The sequence below is a fragment of the Bombyx mori genome, chromosome 11, assembly GCF_030269925.1.
Source record: "Bombyx mori chromosome 11, ASM3026992v2".
Classification (NCBI taxonomy): domain Eukaryota; kingdom Metazoa; phylum Arthropoda; class Insecta; order Lepidoptera; family Bombycidae; genus Bombyx; species Bombyx mori.
The window spans coordinates 10,604,253-10,622,516 of record NC_085117.1 but is presented as its reverse complement, the minus strand read 5'-3'; the positions used below and the strand labels follow the sequence as shown (position 1 = coordinate 10,622,516).

The 18,264-nt window shown below is 34.6% G+C and overlaps 3 protein-coding genes and 1 long non-coding RNA gene across 6 annotated transcripts; 2 read left to right on the top strand and 2 right to left on the bottom strand.

Annotated features, from left to right (window-relative positions):
* The first annotated feature begins 951 nt into the window (after nt 1-951).
* Nucleotides 952-4,188, top strand: LOC101736373 (mpv17-like protein 2). 2 transcript variants are annotated; one of them, XM_062671127.1, is made up of 3 exons: nt 993-1,152; nt 1,483-2,246; nt 3,330-4,188. In XM_062671127.1, exons 2-3 carry the CDS (start codon nt 2,244-2,246, stop codon nt 3,969-3,971), a joined length of 645 nt encoding a protein of 214 aa, XP_062527111.1. In that variant the 5' UTR covers nt 993-1,152; nt 1,483-2,243; the 3' UTR covers nt 3,972-4,188. The 2 variants fall into 2 exon arrangements, with proteins under 2 accessions (XP_004931553.1, XP_062527111.1); XM_004931496.5 differs by lacking the exon at nt 1,483-2,246 and having other exon boundaries at nt 952-1,152.
* On the bottom strand, nt 4,076-8,397 carry LOC101740339 (uncharacterized). Its single transcript, XM_038013825.2, has 11 exons — nt 8,163-8,397; nt 7,803-8,077; nt 7,486-7,658; nt 6,644-6,709; nt 6,428-6,568; nt 5,936-6,199; nt 5,698-5,842; nt 5,475-5,616; nt 5,205-5,400; nt 4,890-5,025; nt 4,076-4,622 (listed from the first exon to the last, which is right to left on the bottom strand). Exons 2-11 carry the CDS (start codon nt 8,049-8,051, stop codon nt 4,284-4,286), a joined length of 1,851 nt encoding a protein of 616 aa, XP_037869753.1. The 5' UTR covers nt 8,052-8,077; nt 8,163-8,397; the 3' UTR covers nt 4,076-4,283.
* On the bottom strand, nt 8,343-18,258 carry LOC101740472 (uncharacterized). Of its 2 annotated transcripts, none has more exons than XM_021351513.3 (11): nt 17,821-18,258; nt 16,961-17,038; nt 16,247-16,416; nt 15,398-15,605; nt 14,725-14,915; nt 13,386-13,530; nt 12,256-12,420; nt 11,451-11,572; nt 10,852-10,998; nt 9,631-10,026; nt 8,343-9,331 (listed from the first exon to the last, which is right to left on the bottom strand). In XM_021351513.3, exons 1-10 carry the CDS (start codon nt 18,256-18,258, stop codon nt 9,819-9,821), a joined length of 1,872 nt encoding a protein of 623 aa, XP_021207188.1. In that variant the 3' UTR covers nt 8,343-9,331; nt 9,631-9,818. The 2 variants fall into 2 exon arrangements, with proteins under 2 accessions (XP_021207188.1, XP_062527095.1); XM_062671111.1 differs by having other exon boundaries at nt 8,343-8,537; nt 9,842-10,026.
* On the top strand, nt 17,428-18,043 carry LOC134199683 (uncharacterized). The gene is made up of 2 exons (XR_009974279.1): nt 17,428-17,646; nt 17,830-18,043. It is a non-coding gene; the product is annotated as an uncharacterized LOC134199683 (long non-coding RNA).
* Nucleotides 18,259-18,264: the final 6 nt, after the last annotated feature.

Below are 18,264 nucleotides of genomic sequence, written 5' to 3'. Positions count from 1 at the left end.
TAACTTAACGCCAATGCACATTATTTCATTTATTTATTTTTTAATATTTTTAATTAAACTGTATTTCAATTAATTGCTCCTTCAGGATTTATATTTGTTTTTTTTTTCACGATTAAAACCGCGTAGAAAGTTTAGGCATTATAGTTGACGCATGCGCAGTACACATATTTTGCATACATTTATTCAACTAATAAAAATAGTAAATTAAACAAAAAACGAGTAATTTCGAAAGAGAACAAACGTGTTTTGTATAAGAACAATCGAAAATGAATATTTACGAGTCATTAAGGATGAAAAAATATTAAAAATTGCATTAGAGGGGCTAACTTGTAGGTATATTTTTAAATATTTTTTTTTAAATAAATCAATACAGAACAAACAATTATTAACAGTGAACAATCATTAACAAATGATGAACAAACGAATTAATAGAAAATAAGTATAAAATAGGAAAAAAAAAATTTTTTGAGGGGCTAACTTCATTCACCTAAAGTGCACAAATATGGGAAAATAAAACAAAGCCGCTGGACGTAGCTTTTTTTTATTGCTGAGATGGTTGGACGAGCTCACAGCCCACCTGGTGTTAAGTGGTTACTGGAGCCCATAGACATCTTTAACGTAAATGCGCAACCCACCTTGAAAACTAACTTCTTAGGATACTCCAAAAAGAGGTTTCCTCCTTAGTGGTAGGTGAGCCCATGGGGCTCAAACCTGACGACGTTGCTAACACGAACCCTAGCAAGAGCCATGCTTCGCAGAATCTACCACCGGATCGGAAACGCGACCCACTGAGTCGGCGAGAAACTCAGTGGGCTGTGTCTGGGGTTAATTTACTCGTCGAGCTCGTCGTTGCAAGCGACGGGTTCGACGAGAACAATGACCGGGGTGTGGCCGGGTCTGCCAATATATATATAAAAGGTTAGGTAGCATGGTACGACAACTTTGGCTTTCCAGTTGGAAAAATAAAACTATTACTGTCTACTACTTTAAGTGACATATACACAAGGCATGACCAATGTCAGAAAAATTTGCGGAAATTTCAATTTTTAAGGTTATCTACATTAAAGTTGGGGATAGGCACTGTAAATGTTTGAAAGTTATGTAATACGATAGAAAGACACGTTTGGCACTCGCCAAACCGACTTATGTTAGGTAGGTAATTGATTTTTCAATTTATTTTGATTTGATCAAAAAGGAATACAAAATATGAATGACAGTAAACTTTCGTTTACCAAATATATTCCGTACTTGTAAACACAGTTAGCAACTATTACCACCGAAAAACCGTCTTACCATAGAATAATAAAATCAGGAAGTGCGCACACATCTTGATCAAGTAAATTTTTAAAAGGCATCGGAATTCAGTTGTTTATTGACCATTATTTTTTTAAATGATAAATGTTCCTAAGTAGAATACAATAATTAGAATTAGTTACCAAAAGCGTTATTTATTTAACGATTAAACATGTTTGATTGTTCTAGATTTATGATGCTTTGGTTATGAAGTTGGTCAGGCAATTATTGTCAAAAGCATATAAAACCTACAAAACAACTGTAAATGTTGCATTCCAAAGAAAATATCTACTTTATACGAATGTTTTTCTATCAGTAGGGATATCCTCACTTGGTGATACTATACAACAAAGCTATGAATTAAGTATAAAAGATATTAACACATTTGATTACGAGCGGACTGCACATATGGCATTTTCTGGTTTCACTGCTGGAATAATATGTCACAATTGGTATAATTTTTTGGATAAGATAATTGTTGGCAAAACAATCGATATGGTACTAAAAAAGTTAATTCTGGACCAGTGTATCTGTTCTCCCATTATTATTCTTTCTTTTTTTGCCACTGTTGCTATTTTTGAAGAGAAGCCTTTAGAGAGCTTTGATGAAGAAGTGAGAGATAAATTTTGGACATTGTACAAGGCTGAATGGGTAGTGTGGCCACCTGCGCAAATAATAAATTTTTATTTTTTACCAACAAAATACAGGGTGCTTTATGACAATACCATATCTCTTGGTTATGATATTTACACATCTCAAGTAAAACATAGAAAACAGAAGAAGGAATAAACACAAAGAAAATGAAAAATAAAATAAACCCATGAATATTTTTGTTTGCTTTGTAATTAATTTTTTTAACAGTACTTTTTGTATTTTGGCAAAAATACCAAAATTAATAATTGAAAAAATAATGGAATAATGTTTACGTTGTTGCTATTTAACACAATGACATGGTAAATGTTTGTTTTATAAACACAAAATATTTAGTTTGTATTTTTTTGACATTGTTTAAATGTAATTCATATACATTGAATTATTGCACATACATCAACCGTTTTATGTGAGTTCCTGGCACTAGAAGTGTTTCATGAAATTATGATTTAATTGTCCATTGATCATTTGTTTTTCCATACTTTTGAACAACACCATATACATATATTAACCCAATTTTAGTAAATACACTAAAAAAACACATAAAATCACGATATATGTTGTACACTTTTTTTAATTTCGATTTATTTATGGTTTTATTTAATTACTATGAAAATCTTACTCATCTACTCTGCTTTTGTTTTATTAGCTAATAAACTAATAGATACTGAAATGCTTGTGATCCTGTAATAGAAAGAGAAGTTGTGGCGAAAAGGAAAAAGCATCCGGTGTAAGGCATACGCAGTAAGCGCGGCGACATTTAAAAAAAAATGCATACCTAACCCTGCTGCAACCAACTGTCACGATAAACTAATAACATCGTGTAATTAAGTCCGAAAAAATAATAAATTTTAGTAATTACTGGTGATAAGGAGTAGTATATATAAGCCCGTATTGTTAGGTACCGGCATTACCTTTGTTGCCGCGAAGCACTCTTCCGTTCCGTTTTGAAGGGTGGGTCAGCCCTTTTTAATAGAATTAAAACTTCGATGTCATATCTCGATTAATAGACTTTGGTAAGCACCAGGTTGATCTAGACTTCGTTATTACTTTTATCGCTTGTGCTATTAAAAAACCAGAGCACCACATACGGACTTTCTGATGCTGAGGCTACCTATACGTTGGATATTACCGCTACAGCGACGAAGCGTGGTCTTACATAGTCAATTGAGGGTTTGAACCTATCTAGCTTGAAAGGCTTACGGGAGCTTACTGAAAACACTGAAAAAAACCTGTTAGGTACCACAATCTAATGTCATTTTTTCGATTGTCGCGACAAACGACAGCACACCAAACGAATACCTGAGCTAAATATTTATTAGGTTTAGGTGCATAAAGGTGCGTTTTTATGTAGCATCGTATTAATAACAAAACCTCTTTTACAGAAAATGCAGGCAATCGGCATCACGTGGAGGAAACTAGCAACAAACATACGTAGTTCAAGTTCGGTAACACGCTTAAAAAAAGCCGTTAAAGTATCTTTCAGTGACAAATATTTGTTTTACACAAATGTGACTATATCTGTAACGTTGTCGTCAGTGGGTGATTTACTTGAACAATGTTATGAGATATCCGTCGGTGAACAGGAAAAGTATGACTTCAAAAGGACTATGCATATGGGGTTCTCTGGAGTTGCTGTGGGTGTTCTGTGCCATCATTGGTACAAAGTTTTAGATAAATTTATTATAGGAAAAACGTACGATATGGTAGCGAAAAAATTGCTATTAGACCAATTAATATTCTCTCCAATTATGATTATAACATTTTTCGGAAGTGTCGCATTGTTCGAAGAGAATCCACTACAGAATTTTAAGGAGGAAGTGAGAAGTAAATTTTTAACGCTATATCGTGCTGAGTGGATGGTCTGGCCGCCAGCGCAGATTATAAATTTCTACTTTCTGCCAACGCGGTATAGAGTTTTATACGACAACACGATCTCATTAGGTTACGATATTTATACATCACAAGTGAAACATAGTAAAGGCTTGAAAAGCTCATCTAAAGATAAAATTATAGGGACCAAATGAAATTGTTTACCAAAGTTTAAAAAAACTAGTAGTCACCGCTATGTCTGTTTTATGTACAACAATGTATTTTAATGGATATGATTTGTTGAAATAAAGAGCTTTGCTGTGATATTAAATGAAATTTAATAAAAATAGTTTACAATGTTTGAAATGTACAAATGTTAATTTATTTTTGTTAATCTTTGAAATAAAGTCAATTATATACGTGCGTATGAAAGTAGTGTTTTATGCCAAGCCCTAATCCCTTTACGAGTTAAAGCATTCTTCAACAACAAACTACCGATTTGATTATGTTTGATTGACAATTTTTGTTCATGCAGGTGTTAGAAAGGTTTCGTCAGAAGAACTGTTATTCATATTTGTTTTCAAATTATTTATTACGCTCATTATTATAGAGTCTTCCGCAATGCGATCGGGTGTAGATTCTGATCGTCTGTTCCCCAATTCCGCAATAGAGGGCATGTTATTGATCCTCGAAGCATCACGTTGCGAAATAAATGATCTTCGGTTGATATCCTTGATCCCGAGAATCGACGTAAGCAGTTTATCCAATGCGGCTATGTCTTCACTGTTAGCTTTTGTTACCGGCGTAGAGGCATCTGAATAAATACTAGATCGTTTTGAAGTTTGGTGTCCAATAGTTCTGCCAATCTGTTCGATAGAATAAAATTATTTCTGGCCTGATTCAAAACCGTTAATTATCGTCTAAACTGTATAAGTATTAATGATTAGAATTTGGATTAGGGTTTGTAAGGTAACCTATGAACAGATACGCAATTTAAATAAATTTAAATGAAAAAAAAACAATTTGAATTATCTAAGGTTGTCAAGTGATTTTATCGGCTCGTATAATGCTGAAGTGACCATGAGTTCTTATCTAGCAGTGTCGTGCAGACACTAGTTTTCAATAGTAATCACCTCGTCGGCGTTGTGACTTTGATAACTCATTCTTTTCACTTTCCTGTACGTTTCGTCATTCAGAGCCTCTTCGACGGCTGCTTCTAATTTTTCCTTCATGCTTTCGTCTGTTTCTTTAAGGTCGTCTAAAACTAATCTGTAAAATTAAGGGCTTTTAAAAGAGTAAATGGGGAATGGAGACTATAGTATTTTTTTGTTTTCTTCGAATGAATTTGACTGGTCACCGTCGTTTATATTCATCAGTAACGTCGCGCGGCAAAGCTGTGATTAAAAACGAAGATATTTATTACAACGATTACAAAAACTCATAATTACTCGGTTCTTTCGTCATCTTCGTCTCGCAAATTAGATTTGTTAGCTTCTCTAGCAACTTTGATATCTTGCTCCCAAAATCTTCTTAAATCCGGGCTGGAAGTATAGGGCGCTGCTACTTCTTTTATCTTCAGAAATATTATGGCGGTTATAAAAATACAAATAACGTTTACGATGGTTAGACAACAACTAACAATACCTGTGAAGGAAATTCTAAATTAAAACTTTTAAGACCAAATTTTAAAATCATCATTATTGATATTAGAATGTTACCATTAACGGCGAATTCTATTGGAATATAATCGTGATACAAAGGTTGATATGACGAGTTTCCAAAGTAAGATTCTCCTTTTATATGAGGCATTTTTATCCCTGGATATAGCAGCCAAATACATGCCAACCCCCAAAATAAACCCTGTGAAATTTGAAACGGAATTATGCTCACTGCTTAATACGTCATAATCAAAAAGCGAACAAAATCCAGAGTTTATCTTACACAATTCACCACTGGTGGCAATAAAGATGCTGAAATAGCTATACCGATTAATGGACCCGCGCTGCCTTGTAGTAGAGCTAATGCTACACCAGTTCCAGAAGTTAGTGCCCATAAAATGCCCATCCAAAGTGATCGTACGTTGCCTCTAGAGAACGGAATAAACACCTTAAAAATGCACCCTCTTTGTCGAATAGTTGCAATAAAGAGAACACCGTTTTCATACGGGTTTTAACTTTACCGTGATTTCATTTCTTCTGTTGGCCAATCACCAAATCCCCAAGGCATTTCAGTCGTTCCCAATATCAATCCAAATATGAAACCAAAAATCAGAGAGAAGATCATGCCCACAATTAGACTTTCAAAACCGCTCCTTATTAGACTCCTATCGGCTATTATTGTGCCGAAAGTTATAGACATCACCGGACCCATTAAAGGAGATACCAGCATTGCCGCTACTATATTAGACGCGTTATTTTCAACAAGACCCAAAGCTGCCAGAGAGCTGAAAAATATAACGTTTACCTACAGACGTAATGAGGTAGTTTATGTCTTATTTATTAAAAGCAAGCTTTAGTGTAGACTAAAATAAAAATATAAAATAATACTTGTATTCAGTTTTATAGTGCAGCGGGGTTCAAAAGGGAAGCCCAGTTCCTTTTCCGCGTGTGGGAATAAACAATGAAAAACAGCGATGTTTTTCTTAGGAAATAAATAAATAAGTATTTCTTACTCAGCTGTTAAGATAAGAGTAAGATAATCAAATGATAACTCTCCACCTCCGCGAACTCCGTCTACTACTTGTTTCACTGTCAATTTTGACCTTATTGATTCAACGAAACTTCTCCATCTTTTCGCGTCTTCTGTTTGGCGCCTGAACGAACGTTTTTACGAATTTATTTGATGTAGCAATTAGTAAAAATACATGGATTAGTTACAAAAAACTTACAATATGGTTTCATCGTCATTTAGATCATCATCGATTGCCGAGTGCACGACACTACATGGCAAAACACTGCAAATCACTAATCATTTAAGCATAATCAATTAAGCTTAAATTATCTTCCATACTGCGTTATTTCTTATGAAATAACTTTCAAATGAAAATCAAAAGTTGTCAATAAAAATGCGCTATTGCTAATGGTAGGTCATCTTGTAAGTCGACTTCCCCTAGTGGTAGGTATAGTACCTACTTGTACTTATTCAAGTTGTTATGCAATTTCTTTTCAATGTCTTTATTTTTAATAACAGGTTAAAATAACTTAGAATCCGACGTTTTTGAAGGTTGGAAGTTGATGTGCTCGATTTGCCTGAAGTCATCAAAAGCAGTCATAGTAACGAAGCTAAGAGGGAAAAATGTAACTTAAGCCGGCAGCTAAGCTAATCACAGAAAATACGTTTATATAATATACATTTCGTGAAGTTGTACTTAGCATAAGATAAAGGCAAATCGATGGGCGGTAGTCTACTCTGTGTTGCACGACGTATGGTCCAGACACGATGCGGCAGTCCAAACCGCCTTCAAAGAGTTTATTGATTCTCGCCCCCATGTTTTTGTTAGTAAAGGGATCAATGAACTACCTATGAGATGACAAAAGTGCAAAGATAACAACGGTGCATACTTTGATTAATTAAAAATATTTTACAAAAAAATAAATGACTTTATATTCCTCCCGTACAAAACGCCAATTTCATAGCTGTAGTAGAAGTATTAGAATAGTTTTGAAGTAAGAAGTTTTTTTAAAATAAATTCGAACGTTTTAAATTTAATAAATTATAAAATCAACGTACCTCACTATAGATTTACATTTGACACCGATACCAAGTTGCGTTAAACAATGAAGTAACGTTTCGCATTGGTCCCCGGTTTTAACAGGGAATATGACCTCGTGATAATTGCCCACTTTATCACTCACCCACACTACGTGTTCTATGCGAAGTTTTTTCAAAAGTTCTTGTAAAATCTGTGATATGAGAATCTCTTAGAGAAATTTTCAGTTACAGTATAATGTCTCTACTGTAAGTTATCGATAAAAAATATATTTAACAACCCATTTTATCTATAAAAAGGTATTTAAAAGTGTTCGTAATTTCGAAGGCCTACTTACGTTCTCCATTGTAAAAAAATGTTCTTCTTTAATACTCTCCAATTGAGTGAATGCTTGATCGCAATATTGTTCTTGTGTCAAATGTACAGGAATGTTTAAGGATCTCTTGCCCCTCAATTCCAAAGCAACGCGAAAGGGTTTTGGTGCGAAATCATTAATGTCTATTAAATCCTTAGGTTTTCCGAATTTTAAAATATATTCATAATTACTTGAGGGTATACAAACAACGAATATAACCCCTGACGGCATGGCCGTATACTTGACACTGTCTCAGTCTATAATGAAATAACTTTTCATTATTTACAACACCACAACTTTGTTAACACAATATTCAAGATCATTAAGACTTAATTAACGTACTTGGCGTGTTCTAGTCTACTTATGATGGACTCGTTAATTAAAAAGTTCTACTGGAACGCGTTGAGATAACTGAAGATGATAATACACAAGTGGAAAGGTTGATACATAACGTGTTATGAGCTTAGTAAACCTCACGATCGTAAATTTAGCCTTGAAGTTGGAACAATTGAAAAACTAGTAACTACTTGAACATTTTATTCTTTTAAAAATCTTAAAAAGCATGGTGTTAACGAAACTGTAAAGTAAACAAATGTATTTTATCACGAATAAACTTAGTAGCTCCTAAAGCGAATTCACAAATAAATTAAACATGGAAAGATCTAGACTCTAACATAATGACAGGATTTCGAGAATCTACAGTATAACTAAGCGATGGTTCTAATCTTCGATCAACAATAGTAACTAGATAAAGGGATACGTACAAAATTAAAGCAAAAACTGTCCGCGTGAATGTATACTTATATAGCTATATTCATTTACTAACAAACGGAGAAAAAAGTTTTGAAACACTTTTACGTTCAAACTAATTACAACTATGGCACCTAGTAATAAAGTCACAAATCTCCAAAACATTATCTAATACTTACGATCATTCGTCACATAAAACGAGCAAAGCAATAAATTACTCCTGTCACTTACCAATAAAAAGACATATTTTAAACAACTTTTAATGTTAAATCAATCTTAAGAGACAACAAATAAAGTAACTTTTCCCTTAATTGCTCTGAGAACTAACATCGTTTTGCTTTATTTATTTTTGCTTCTTGAAATGCCGATTTCTATTTACTACAGGAAGTAAGGGAGTCGCGCTGAACACTAAAATAATTTATTAATGAATTAAAGTAAAACTTTAGTTGTTTACTTTTTATGTTTTGGAAATGTATGTTTGTTAGTATCTATACATTACTTATTATTTTATTAGCGTTACGTTTTTGTGTAATATTTATTTTTAAGTTTTCGCGACCAGTGCACATAATAAAACAACGTTTAAACGGTTTCAAGCGCGGTATTTTTATAACAAAGTTTCGGCCACGTTTCAGTAGCCGTGAGCACGGAAGGCAAAGATGTCCAGTGTCAATAAGCGGAGATCTTAGCTGGCTTATAAAAGTCATCTCTTGTTTCTCTGGCGACCATCGAGATCCATTCTGCACACGTGATTGCTAGGAAAGCTAAAATAAAAATGGAAAGCTAAGTATCTAATGAGAGTCCAACAAACAGACACAAAAGCAGCATTAAACAATTTTAACCAACTAATTTTGAAGTAATGCTAACAAATTTTAAAAAAAAAATATTACAACACAAATCTACTCCATGCATTTACTGTTCTGTTAAGCAAAAGTTTGTCCATGAGTTGGCCGAGCCTTGGCCAACATTTGTAGCGGTGGCTAAAAATCGGTAATTTTGTTCAAAATTTAATATTATTTATTAGTTTAAAGCCTAAAATATAGTTTATACTTCATGTACTTACCGAAAGTAAGATACTTCAGCCGTTAAATTGCTTTTTCGGGCATTATTTTTGCAACTTTTGAATAGACACTGCGGCATTGTGAGACGGGTTGACATTGGCTGTGTTTGAAGTGAACTAAACAAAATAACAGCTCACATTTCAAGTGAGCTGTTATTTGACGAGACGGATTTTCTGCACCGACCCGAAATCTAGTTACTATTGTTGATCGAAGGTTCTAATATAGGGTAATTGTTCTTTTCAGTTTCTTCTTTTTGAAATTCTTTCTCTGGACTGTAAAAACTACCTTTCTTATCAGTCCCACGATCGCTTTGATTGTCAATCTTAGGAGTGTTATTCAGTTTGTTATTTATAATGTTCTCCTTATTGTCATCGAGCGGCGTATAAGTTTCATTGTGCCTAAAAGAAAAACATTATTTATTGTCTTTTTGGACAGACGAACCTAATCGCTACCCGATAGTGAGTGACCGTTGTTCACGGCTTCAGCAATGCCAGGGCCCCAGCCAAGCTACTGCCTAAAGGGGTGTACCTATTGTGTAAATATATTATTTATGAACAATGACTTTGTTCTAGAAAGTTTCTGATGTGAGAAAGATTCCTTTACACATTGATTGGAAGCGACTGTTGCCGCTTGTGACTTATGTTTGCATATTCTAAAATGTAATTCTTCCACTTCAAATACACTGGAAGCGTTCGTCGTTGCTAAAAGTATTATGATGGAGTAATATTTCTAAAATATTTATGAAGCGTTTGAAAATTTGGTGTTTTTTTATTTATTTTGTTATCTATACTTCTATACTAATATTATAAATAGGAAACGTTTGTTTGTTTGTATTGAATAGGCTCCGAAACAACTGAACCGATTTGAAAAATTCTTTCACTGTTGGGAAGCTACACTATTTCCGAGTGACAGGCTATAATCTTTTTTGAAAAAAATTAGGGATCCTTACTAAAACTCCAATAATGTAACTCAAGGTGTAAAAAAATTACCTAAAATATTTTTTACATCGCGTGCCCTGCGAAAACTATTGATGATTGAATAAAATAATATACTACATTATTATTTACAAAAAGTGTCGCGACAGCGTATGTCTAACTATTATAGTTATGCCGCAATAAGTGTTCTTTAATTATAAAAAATAAAAAAAAAGTTGAAATTTTTGTTAAAGACCCGAGCGGAGCCGGAGCGGGCTGCTAGTTTACAATAAAAGTGTTCTTACGCACATTTCTGAGAAGACAGTTTCAATATTCTGGGCTTTCTGTCGGTCGATTCCTTGGTTTCGGCGGTACGTGACGGTGTCACTGTGAATGACAGATGGCAGGACCCCCTCCTCTTTTCGATTTATCTTGTCAGCCTCATTGCACCACTTGCTGAAAAAATATGGGAAATTGTAAAGATGAAATGATAGAACGGGGGCAGAAAGCATGAATTTGAAAAATAAAAAATATGTATTTATTTTATTTATTATTTATTCCTCTTGAGATATTTACATGCATTCGCTGGCAGACTTCATGCCTAAGTCATTATCTGTCTGTTAACCAAATTTGCTGCAGGGAAAATAATGGTAGGTGCATTGAAACATAAAATAAAAACAAACAAATGCATATTCCATTATTCTCCAATTATCTCACGTAAATATAGATTAAAATGTATGAGATCGATATGCTATAATTATATTATAAGCTATAATTTTGGAAGTCGAATAAAGTGTGTGCTGAAAGAAGCTAAAATTTGTAACTACCTTTTTTTATTGATATTTAAAGCCGTATGGTTTTTTTTAATTTAAAGGAATTTCTAGGAAAGAATATTATTATTTTTTTACCTGTATACTTCATCGAATATCTTGCTATTTTCTTTTATGTCTTGATCACAATCGTTCAATCGATTTTTATTGCCCACCCACCATGAAATGTCCCTTTCGCTGAGGGAACATACTTTTTTAACCTGTAATCAAATTCATCAATCTAGGAACTTTGACGATTTGTGTGACAGAAATGCTTACGAACGATTCTTGTTTTTTTTCATTAGTATCGAATACAAAATGAGCCCTAGATTTTTTTGAATTTCACTACATTGTTAGATACAGCTCTTACCGATAATAGTGAAAAGTACCAATAGGCAAAACAACCATATAGCCGATACTTTCATTATCAATGATCCACTGACTCTATCTACTTTAGTATTATAGGATATTACTAAATACTGACGGTAGGGCGTATTCTGATCCCGCATAGGTATTCTGATCCCGAATAGACAGGGTGGTGCTACCCACCCTGTCTATTCGGTCGTGTCTATGGCGTTTCGGTATGAATCGTTTCAGAATGTTTGTACCGTTACACAATAAAATGGGTAGTGACACGTTGTAATGTCTATGGGTGCGATAAAAAAAGCTTCTAAAAATCCTTCACGTCAATTTTGAAGACATTCAAAAAATTTAGAGCCAACATTTCGAATTTGGTTTCAGGGTCCTTAGTACCAGTTTTTTTAAATTCTCGATCGTGTAAAAGTTAACTCAAATTTGTATGGAGTTGGAACAGTGTTCCTAAGTCGTAGAAGAGACGAGACGAGAAGTTAAAAAATTGGCACTAAGCACACAGCATAATTTTGGTATATTAATATTTGCATACCTTGTAGACTGCCACTCCGGCTACAAATATACACGCGATGTTTACTAATGTGAGACAAAGAGACGCCGTTCCGAGTTTAACCAACTCAAGGGGTCTTGTTACAGCCCATCGAGATTCTTGTACTGGGACGATCAAACGAACTAATGACATGGCCCAGAGGAGTCCCTTAAAATAAAACAAAATTACAATGCTGTTTCATTTAAAAGATCCCATTTGATGTTTGTCGTAAGCCTCCGACGAAATTAACCGACGAAAATGAAGAAAGTCTAACCGCCACTTTAAAAATGAACGCGTATTTGCGGTAATAATAGAATGGTGCAAATAACGCAGTAATTTTACGAACGTAGTATTATAACATGGCAATATTTTCTTCGATTTTCGAAGTTTTCTTTTTTTATATTTTTTTATTGCTTAGATGGGTGGACGATCTCACAGCCCACCTGCTGTTAAGTGATTACTGGAGCCCATAGACATCTACAACGTAAATTCGCCACCCACCTTGAGATATATTTAAGTTCTAGGGTCTCCAGTATAGTTACAACGGCTGCCCCACCCTTCATACCGAAACGCATTACTGCTTCACGGCAAATATAGGCGGGGTAGTGGTACCTACCCGCGCGGACTCACAAGAGGTCCTACCACCAGTACAATAACAGTAACTGTAAAGTGTAAGATCGCGAGATTAAACCGTAAAAGTACTTGTAGTTTTAATTTTGTAACATCGCATTGTAATTTAAGTCTTAATATTGAATTAATAATAAAAAAAAATACTGAGCTATATAAGGCTCGTCACTTCGTAGGTACTTGAACATTAGCGATATCGGTTAAAAAAGACTATCTATGTGCTTAGAAAACAGCGAGGAAAAGATGTCATTCCAGAATGGCATGGTACGTCGCAAAAGTGATAATTTGAAAAGACGAATAATCGTCGGTGAACGAAGGCATTCAGTATGCGCCGAAAGATAAAAAATTTCCTTGAGACCTTGATACTAATAGGTAATTAAAATGCTTGACTGTTATAAACGTAAAAATTATACAGAATAAAACGTTAAATATACGTTTTATTAATAAGAATTGTAATTAAGTATTTGTAATTAGGCATTTGAAAAGAGTGTACTTCTAATACTCACAGCGTTAACCGCTGGTGGCAGTAAAGAAGCTGAAATAGCGACTCCGACAAGAGACGCCGTGTACTCTCCTAGTACAGCTAATGCTACTCCAGCACCGCTCGGTATTGCTATTGCTATTCCTACCCATAAAGAATGCAGCTCACATCTATAACAACGTACCGTAGCAATATCATTTTGGAAACCGACTCAACTCAATATAAGATGCCTGATTAAAAATATAGATAATTTAAAATTGTTCCCATTTAATCTATATAATATATAAAAATGAATTGCTGTTCGTTAGTCTCGCTAAAACTCGAGAACGGCTAGACCGATTTGTCTAATTTTGGTCTTGAATTATTCGTGGAAGTCCAGAAAAGGTTTAAAAGGTCGATAAATATGATAATGCTCGAAATTTTTTTTTTTTTAATTTTTGTTTATTGCTTATATGGGTGAACGAGCTCATAGCCCACCTGGTGTTAAGTGATTACTGGAGCCCATGGACATCTACAACGTAAATGCGCCACTCACCTTTGAGATATAAGTTCTAAGATCTCAGTATAGTTACAACGGTTGCCCCACCCTTCAAACCGAAACGCATTACTGCTTCACGGCAGAAATAGGCAGGGCGGTGGTACATACCTGCACGGACTCACAAGAGGTCCTACCACCAGTAATTACACAAATTATAATTTTGCGGGTTTGATTTTAATTACACGATGGTTTTCCTTCGCATCGCTAGATACGAATGCACCGGACGTCTTATCCTTTAGGCCACGACTACTCAAAAGATACTACTCGACGGACTAGGACTAGGCGCGGACTCACAAGAGGTCCTACCACCAGTAATTACGCAATTTATAATTATAACAATAAAAATAACAATTTTGTTTTTCCTTTGATGTGCCCCCCTCGGACGGATTCCTTTTGTTTGTTATAAGTTTATTTTATACAAAAGCTTAGGTCTTTTATTTATCGATTGAGGCGCTACGAAGTCTGCTGGGTCAGTTAGTAATTAATAAAATATATATAGTTTCTAAAATAAAGGACACGCTTAAATAGCAATGTCAGATGACAAACTTCTCTTTTTTATTCTGTGTTTTTTTTTTTTTATTCTTTATAACATACACCTATTAGGTTAAGTCGGCTAAGCTCTGTTGATACTGATCAAGAAATTAAAGCGAAGTTGAATCAGTGTATTGTGATTGAACCGCGATGCGTCTGCAAATATTAAAGTTAATCGAAGGTCTTGAAGTGGGTGAAGACGACGTTCAAAGATTTCGTTGCATAAAAAACAAACGTGCATTCACTCGAAGCTAATAAAAGCGTGCTAATTTAATCCAGGGCTACGTTTACCTACCTGGTTATCATTTCATATGTTGGCCAGTCGTCGACCATTCCATACCACTCGTCCAGAGCACAGATCGTCAGACCAAAGATGAAACCGATCACCAAAGACAGAAACAAACCTAAGAGCTCGTGCATTATACCCATCAGCTGTAGAGACGGGTCGCGGACGGCCGTGCCCAGAGTGGCTGCTGTTATTGGACCCTATGACAGAGAAGTAACTTAGTCACGAATGTTTTTTTTTCCTACCTATGCTGATAACGTTGAGAGGCTATTTCAGCTTCACCCTAACGTGTAGATAGATGTGCTCACGGGGCTCAAACCGGAAGTGTTGCTAACACCGGCCCTGGTAAGAGCAGTGCTTCGTAAAACCTACCACCGGGTCGGAAACGCGACCCACTGAGAAGATCCGGCGAGAAACTTAGTGGGCTGTGTCTATGGGTTAATTTACTGGTCGAGCCATTAGTCGCAAACGATGGGTTCGGCGAAGACAGTGACCGGTGCTTGAGGTACCTAAAAGCACCGTTAATAGATCGGTAAACTTTTTATATAAAGACGAAGATGAATCTAGAAATTTCTAAGAATTGGTTGAAAATTAAAAAATATTAATTTTAATATATCACTAAAAAAACTTATCAGAGCAATACAATCGACTTTTATATATCATTGTAATTTTGAATTCGTACCATCAATGGTGAAATAAGCATGCTAGCTACTAGGATAACAGTTGAGTTTTCGACGAGACCGAAAGCTGCAACAAACGCTGCGACCACAAGAAGGAACAGCCAATCGAACGTCAATGCCGCACCCCGTCTGACGTCATGCAGGACCTGGGCGAGGTTGTTCCGAGCGCGCACCGACGATGAGAACCGAGACCACGCAGTGTTGGATTCACTGAAATATTTGACATTTAATTCCAGTGCTATTGATTCGTAAGCACAATTGTCCGTCCATCTATGAAAAGGCAAATATCATTGGAAACAAATAAAGAGCATTTATTCTCAATTTACTTTTTTTTCTAATGTACCTTTATACCGTATACCAAATGGATCATTTCCTAGCCTATTTAATTTTCATTATTAACTAATGCCTACAGACGCCTAGGCACCGACATCGTGAGCCGTAGCATTTTTACTGTTCTAGCCAAAAGTTTAAATATATAATTAATTAAATCTTTATCCTTCTGTCTGTTCTAGTGATGAATAAATGGTTCTTATTTCTTATAAATAAATATATGCAGATGAGGTCAAAATTTCATCTTTGTTTCAATAGTAGTAATACTGCCTTCGCTTCCGGAACGTGTGTTATGTGAACATGTTATATTATTATATTATATCTTATTATTTACAGTCTTACCTATTTAATGTTTCTTAAGAGGTATAACTGTATTGATATTGTAATAATTATTAACTTCAGTAACGTGGTGTTGTCTTGAGGCCGGCGTACCTTTCTTGGCGAATAAAATGAGGTCCATTTGACTTACAAAAGTGCCATTAGTTCAAATTGACTCCCAAAAACACTAAATTAGGACTCACTTTTCAAAGCCAAGTTGTTGTCGTTGGTATTCTAAGCTGTTAGTGGATTTGTAATACAAAGCGCTGGGGACCACACTAATAGAAGATTGGTAGCGAGAGCCGATGCCCAATGTTCGCAAAACTAGAAGCAGTTCTTCACACGAGTTTCCTGATTCTACAGAAAATATAACCTGTTGGAGAAGACCGTTTAGTTTTAGTCGAATAAATATTTGGAGATCATTTTTTTAGGTTTTTTTTAAAGAATGCAAACGAATATAGTTTATACTATATGTCAATCTAAAAATGAAAACGGTGAATTTTTTTGATATAAAGGAAACTTAAATAAACCCTTTATGTCGGTGTTAACTGAAAATGCGCAAGTTTTGATAACCTGTGTCGAATTTTTGTTACGCCACATCATGACTAAGTTAAATTAATGCTGGTAAAAATGTACAAGAGTATTCTAGAGCCGCCTTCTTTTTGTGAAATTGAAGTCTGTTAAAACAATAAGACATTATGTGACGGACGTTATTTTTATGACGGATTCATAAAACTATTAGACCCTTGCTTTTGGATGCGAATCTATTGTGTTGGACAATTTGCACTATGGTCACGTATTTCATGTATTGTGGCTAAATGTTAAATTCTATTGTAACTGATTTTTTTCGTAAATCAATCAAGCCAAGTAAGTTTTATATTAGAATGTGACTGAGTTGCTGTAATATTTTTTATTACCTGCCAGTATTTGTTGTCATTAGTTCTTGACCACGAAGCATTTTCTACACCCAAGCGTAGAACTACTTCGGACAGAATCTATAAATAGGATAGGCTTTAAATTACTAAAATTTTACCTACGTATACTATTTAATTGTTTAGAGCATTGTACATGTATTGAATGTATTTTCTTGGTTCTCACGAGTCGGAAGTATGATTTTTGTTAGTACAGTTTGTGATAAGAAATAAAAGCTATGAAATACTAAATAATAAACTCACATTTGTTACTTTTATATGACAATATTCATTGTTTTGAATACGGTTTCGGGTTACGTATTTACTACTAAATTTACATTTGGACTTAATTTTTTTTAACTACAGTGTGAACGTACCTATATTGAATTATGTCTATGACTCGAAGAAGCTAAGTAAAATGTGGTGTGCTAGAATTTTTTATTATGTGGTCCAATAAAGTTTACTAAAAAAAATTTACTCAATTTTTTAACCGTCTGCATAACTTTATTTTTTTTACAAGTCCGTTTAGCTCAGATAAAGTGGACAAGCCTCAATGGGATAAGCTAAGAGTCTGATGTTTAGTGAATTCTGGAACCAATAAAACTACATCAACATCATGCCGACACAATTTGCGACATGGGCCAGTACAGATAAGTTATAAACGGACCTTTGCTGCCTCCGGAGATGTACGAGTATGTTATAAATTATCTGTACAAATTTGAAATTTTGTAGTAACAAAGACGCTTAAAGATTTTCAATTCTTATTTTCCTTTTAAATTGATTCATTTTATATCAAGTTTTGATTTTTATGTTACACGGATTGCTTTAATTAAAAAAATATGAGATTCTTATTAAAATGTACTAACTTTTTCCAGCGGCGTGTCCCAATGAAAAGCGTTTAAAATATCAACACCACGAACGGGTGTAGATATTCGAAACTTATTCTTTTTAGGTTTTATAATTTGTTTTATATCCCGCCATGACGTTTTCAAACTTCCACTGCTGTCTGACGACAAGTCCTCTGAATTTAAAGTCTTTTCACTATGTGACTTAAATAAATTAGATGTTGCATCTTCTTTGTTCAAATAATCTATTGATTTGCTTTTCAAAATAGTAATAGTATTATTTTCCATATAACGGTCATCTTTTTTCGTACCAAACTTTTTTTCTTTCAGTTCGTTCACAATTTGAAATGTGTTTTCATATTTTTCTTTTTCCAAAGCATCCGTTTTCATGTATTTTTCCTTCATATCTTCCTGGTGTTGTTTTTGTGGGACGTTTACAATAAAAATTACACCGGGCATGACTAA

Excerpts from the sequence above, each read along its gene's own strand:
- LOC101740339 (XM_038013825.2), bottom strand. The coding sequence starts at position 8,051 with ATGCCGTCAGGGGTTATATTCGTTGTTTGTATACCCTCAAGTAATTAT. Across the intron at positions 7,659-7,802 it reads ATTTTTTTACAATGGAGAAC|ATTTTACAAGAACTTTTGAA; the intron begins GTAAGTAGGCCT and ends CTCATATCACAG. Across the intron at positions 5,617-5,697 it reads TGCCACCAGTGGTGAATTGT|GGTTTATTTTGGGGGTTGGC; the intron begins GTAAGATAAACT and ends CAAATTTCACAG.
- LOC101740472 (XM_062671111.1), bottom strand. The coding sequence starts at position 18,258 with ATGCCCGGTGTAATTTTTATTGTAAACGTCCCACAAAAACAACACCAG. Across the intron at positions 15,606-16,246 it reads CAACAACTTGGCTTTGAAAA|TGAATCCAACACTGCGTGGT; the intron begins GTGAGTCCTAAT and ends CAAATATTTCAG. Across the intron at positions 14,916-15,397 it reads TGCTTATTTCACCATTGATG|GGTCCAATAACAGCAGCCAC; the intron begins GTACGAATTCAA and ends TCTCTGTCATAG.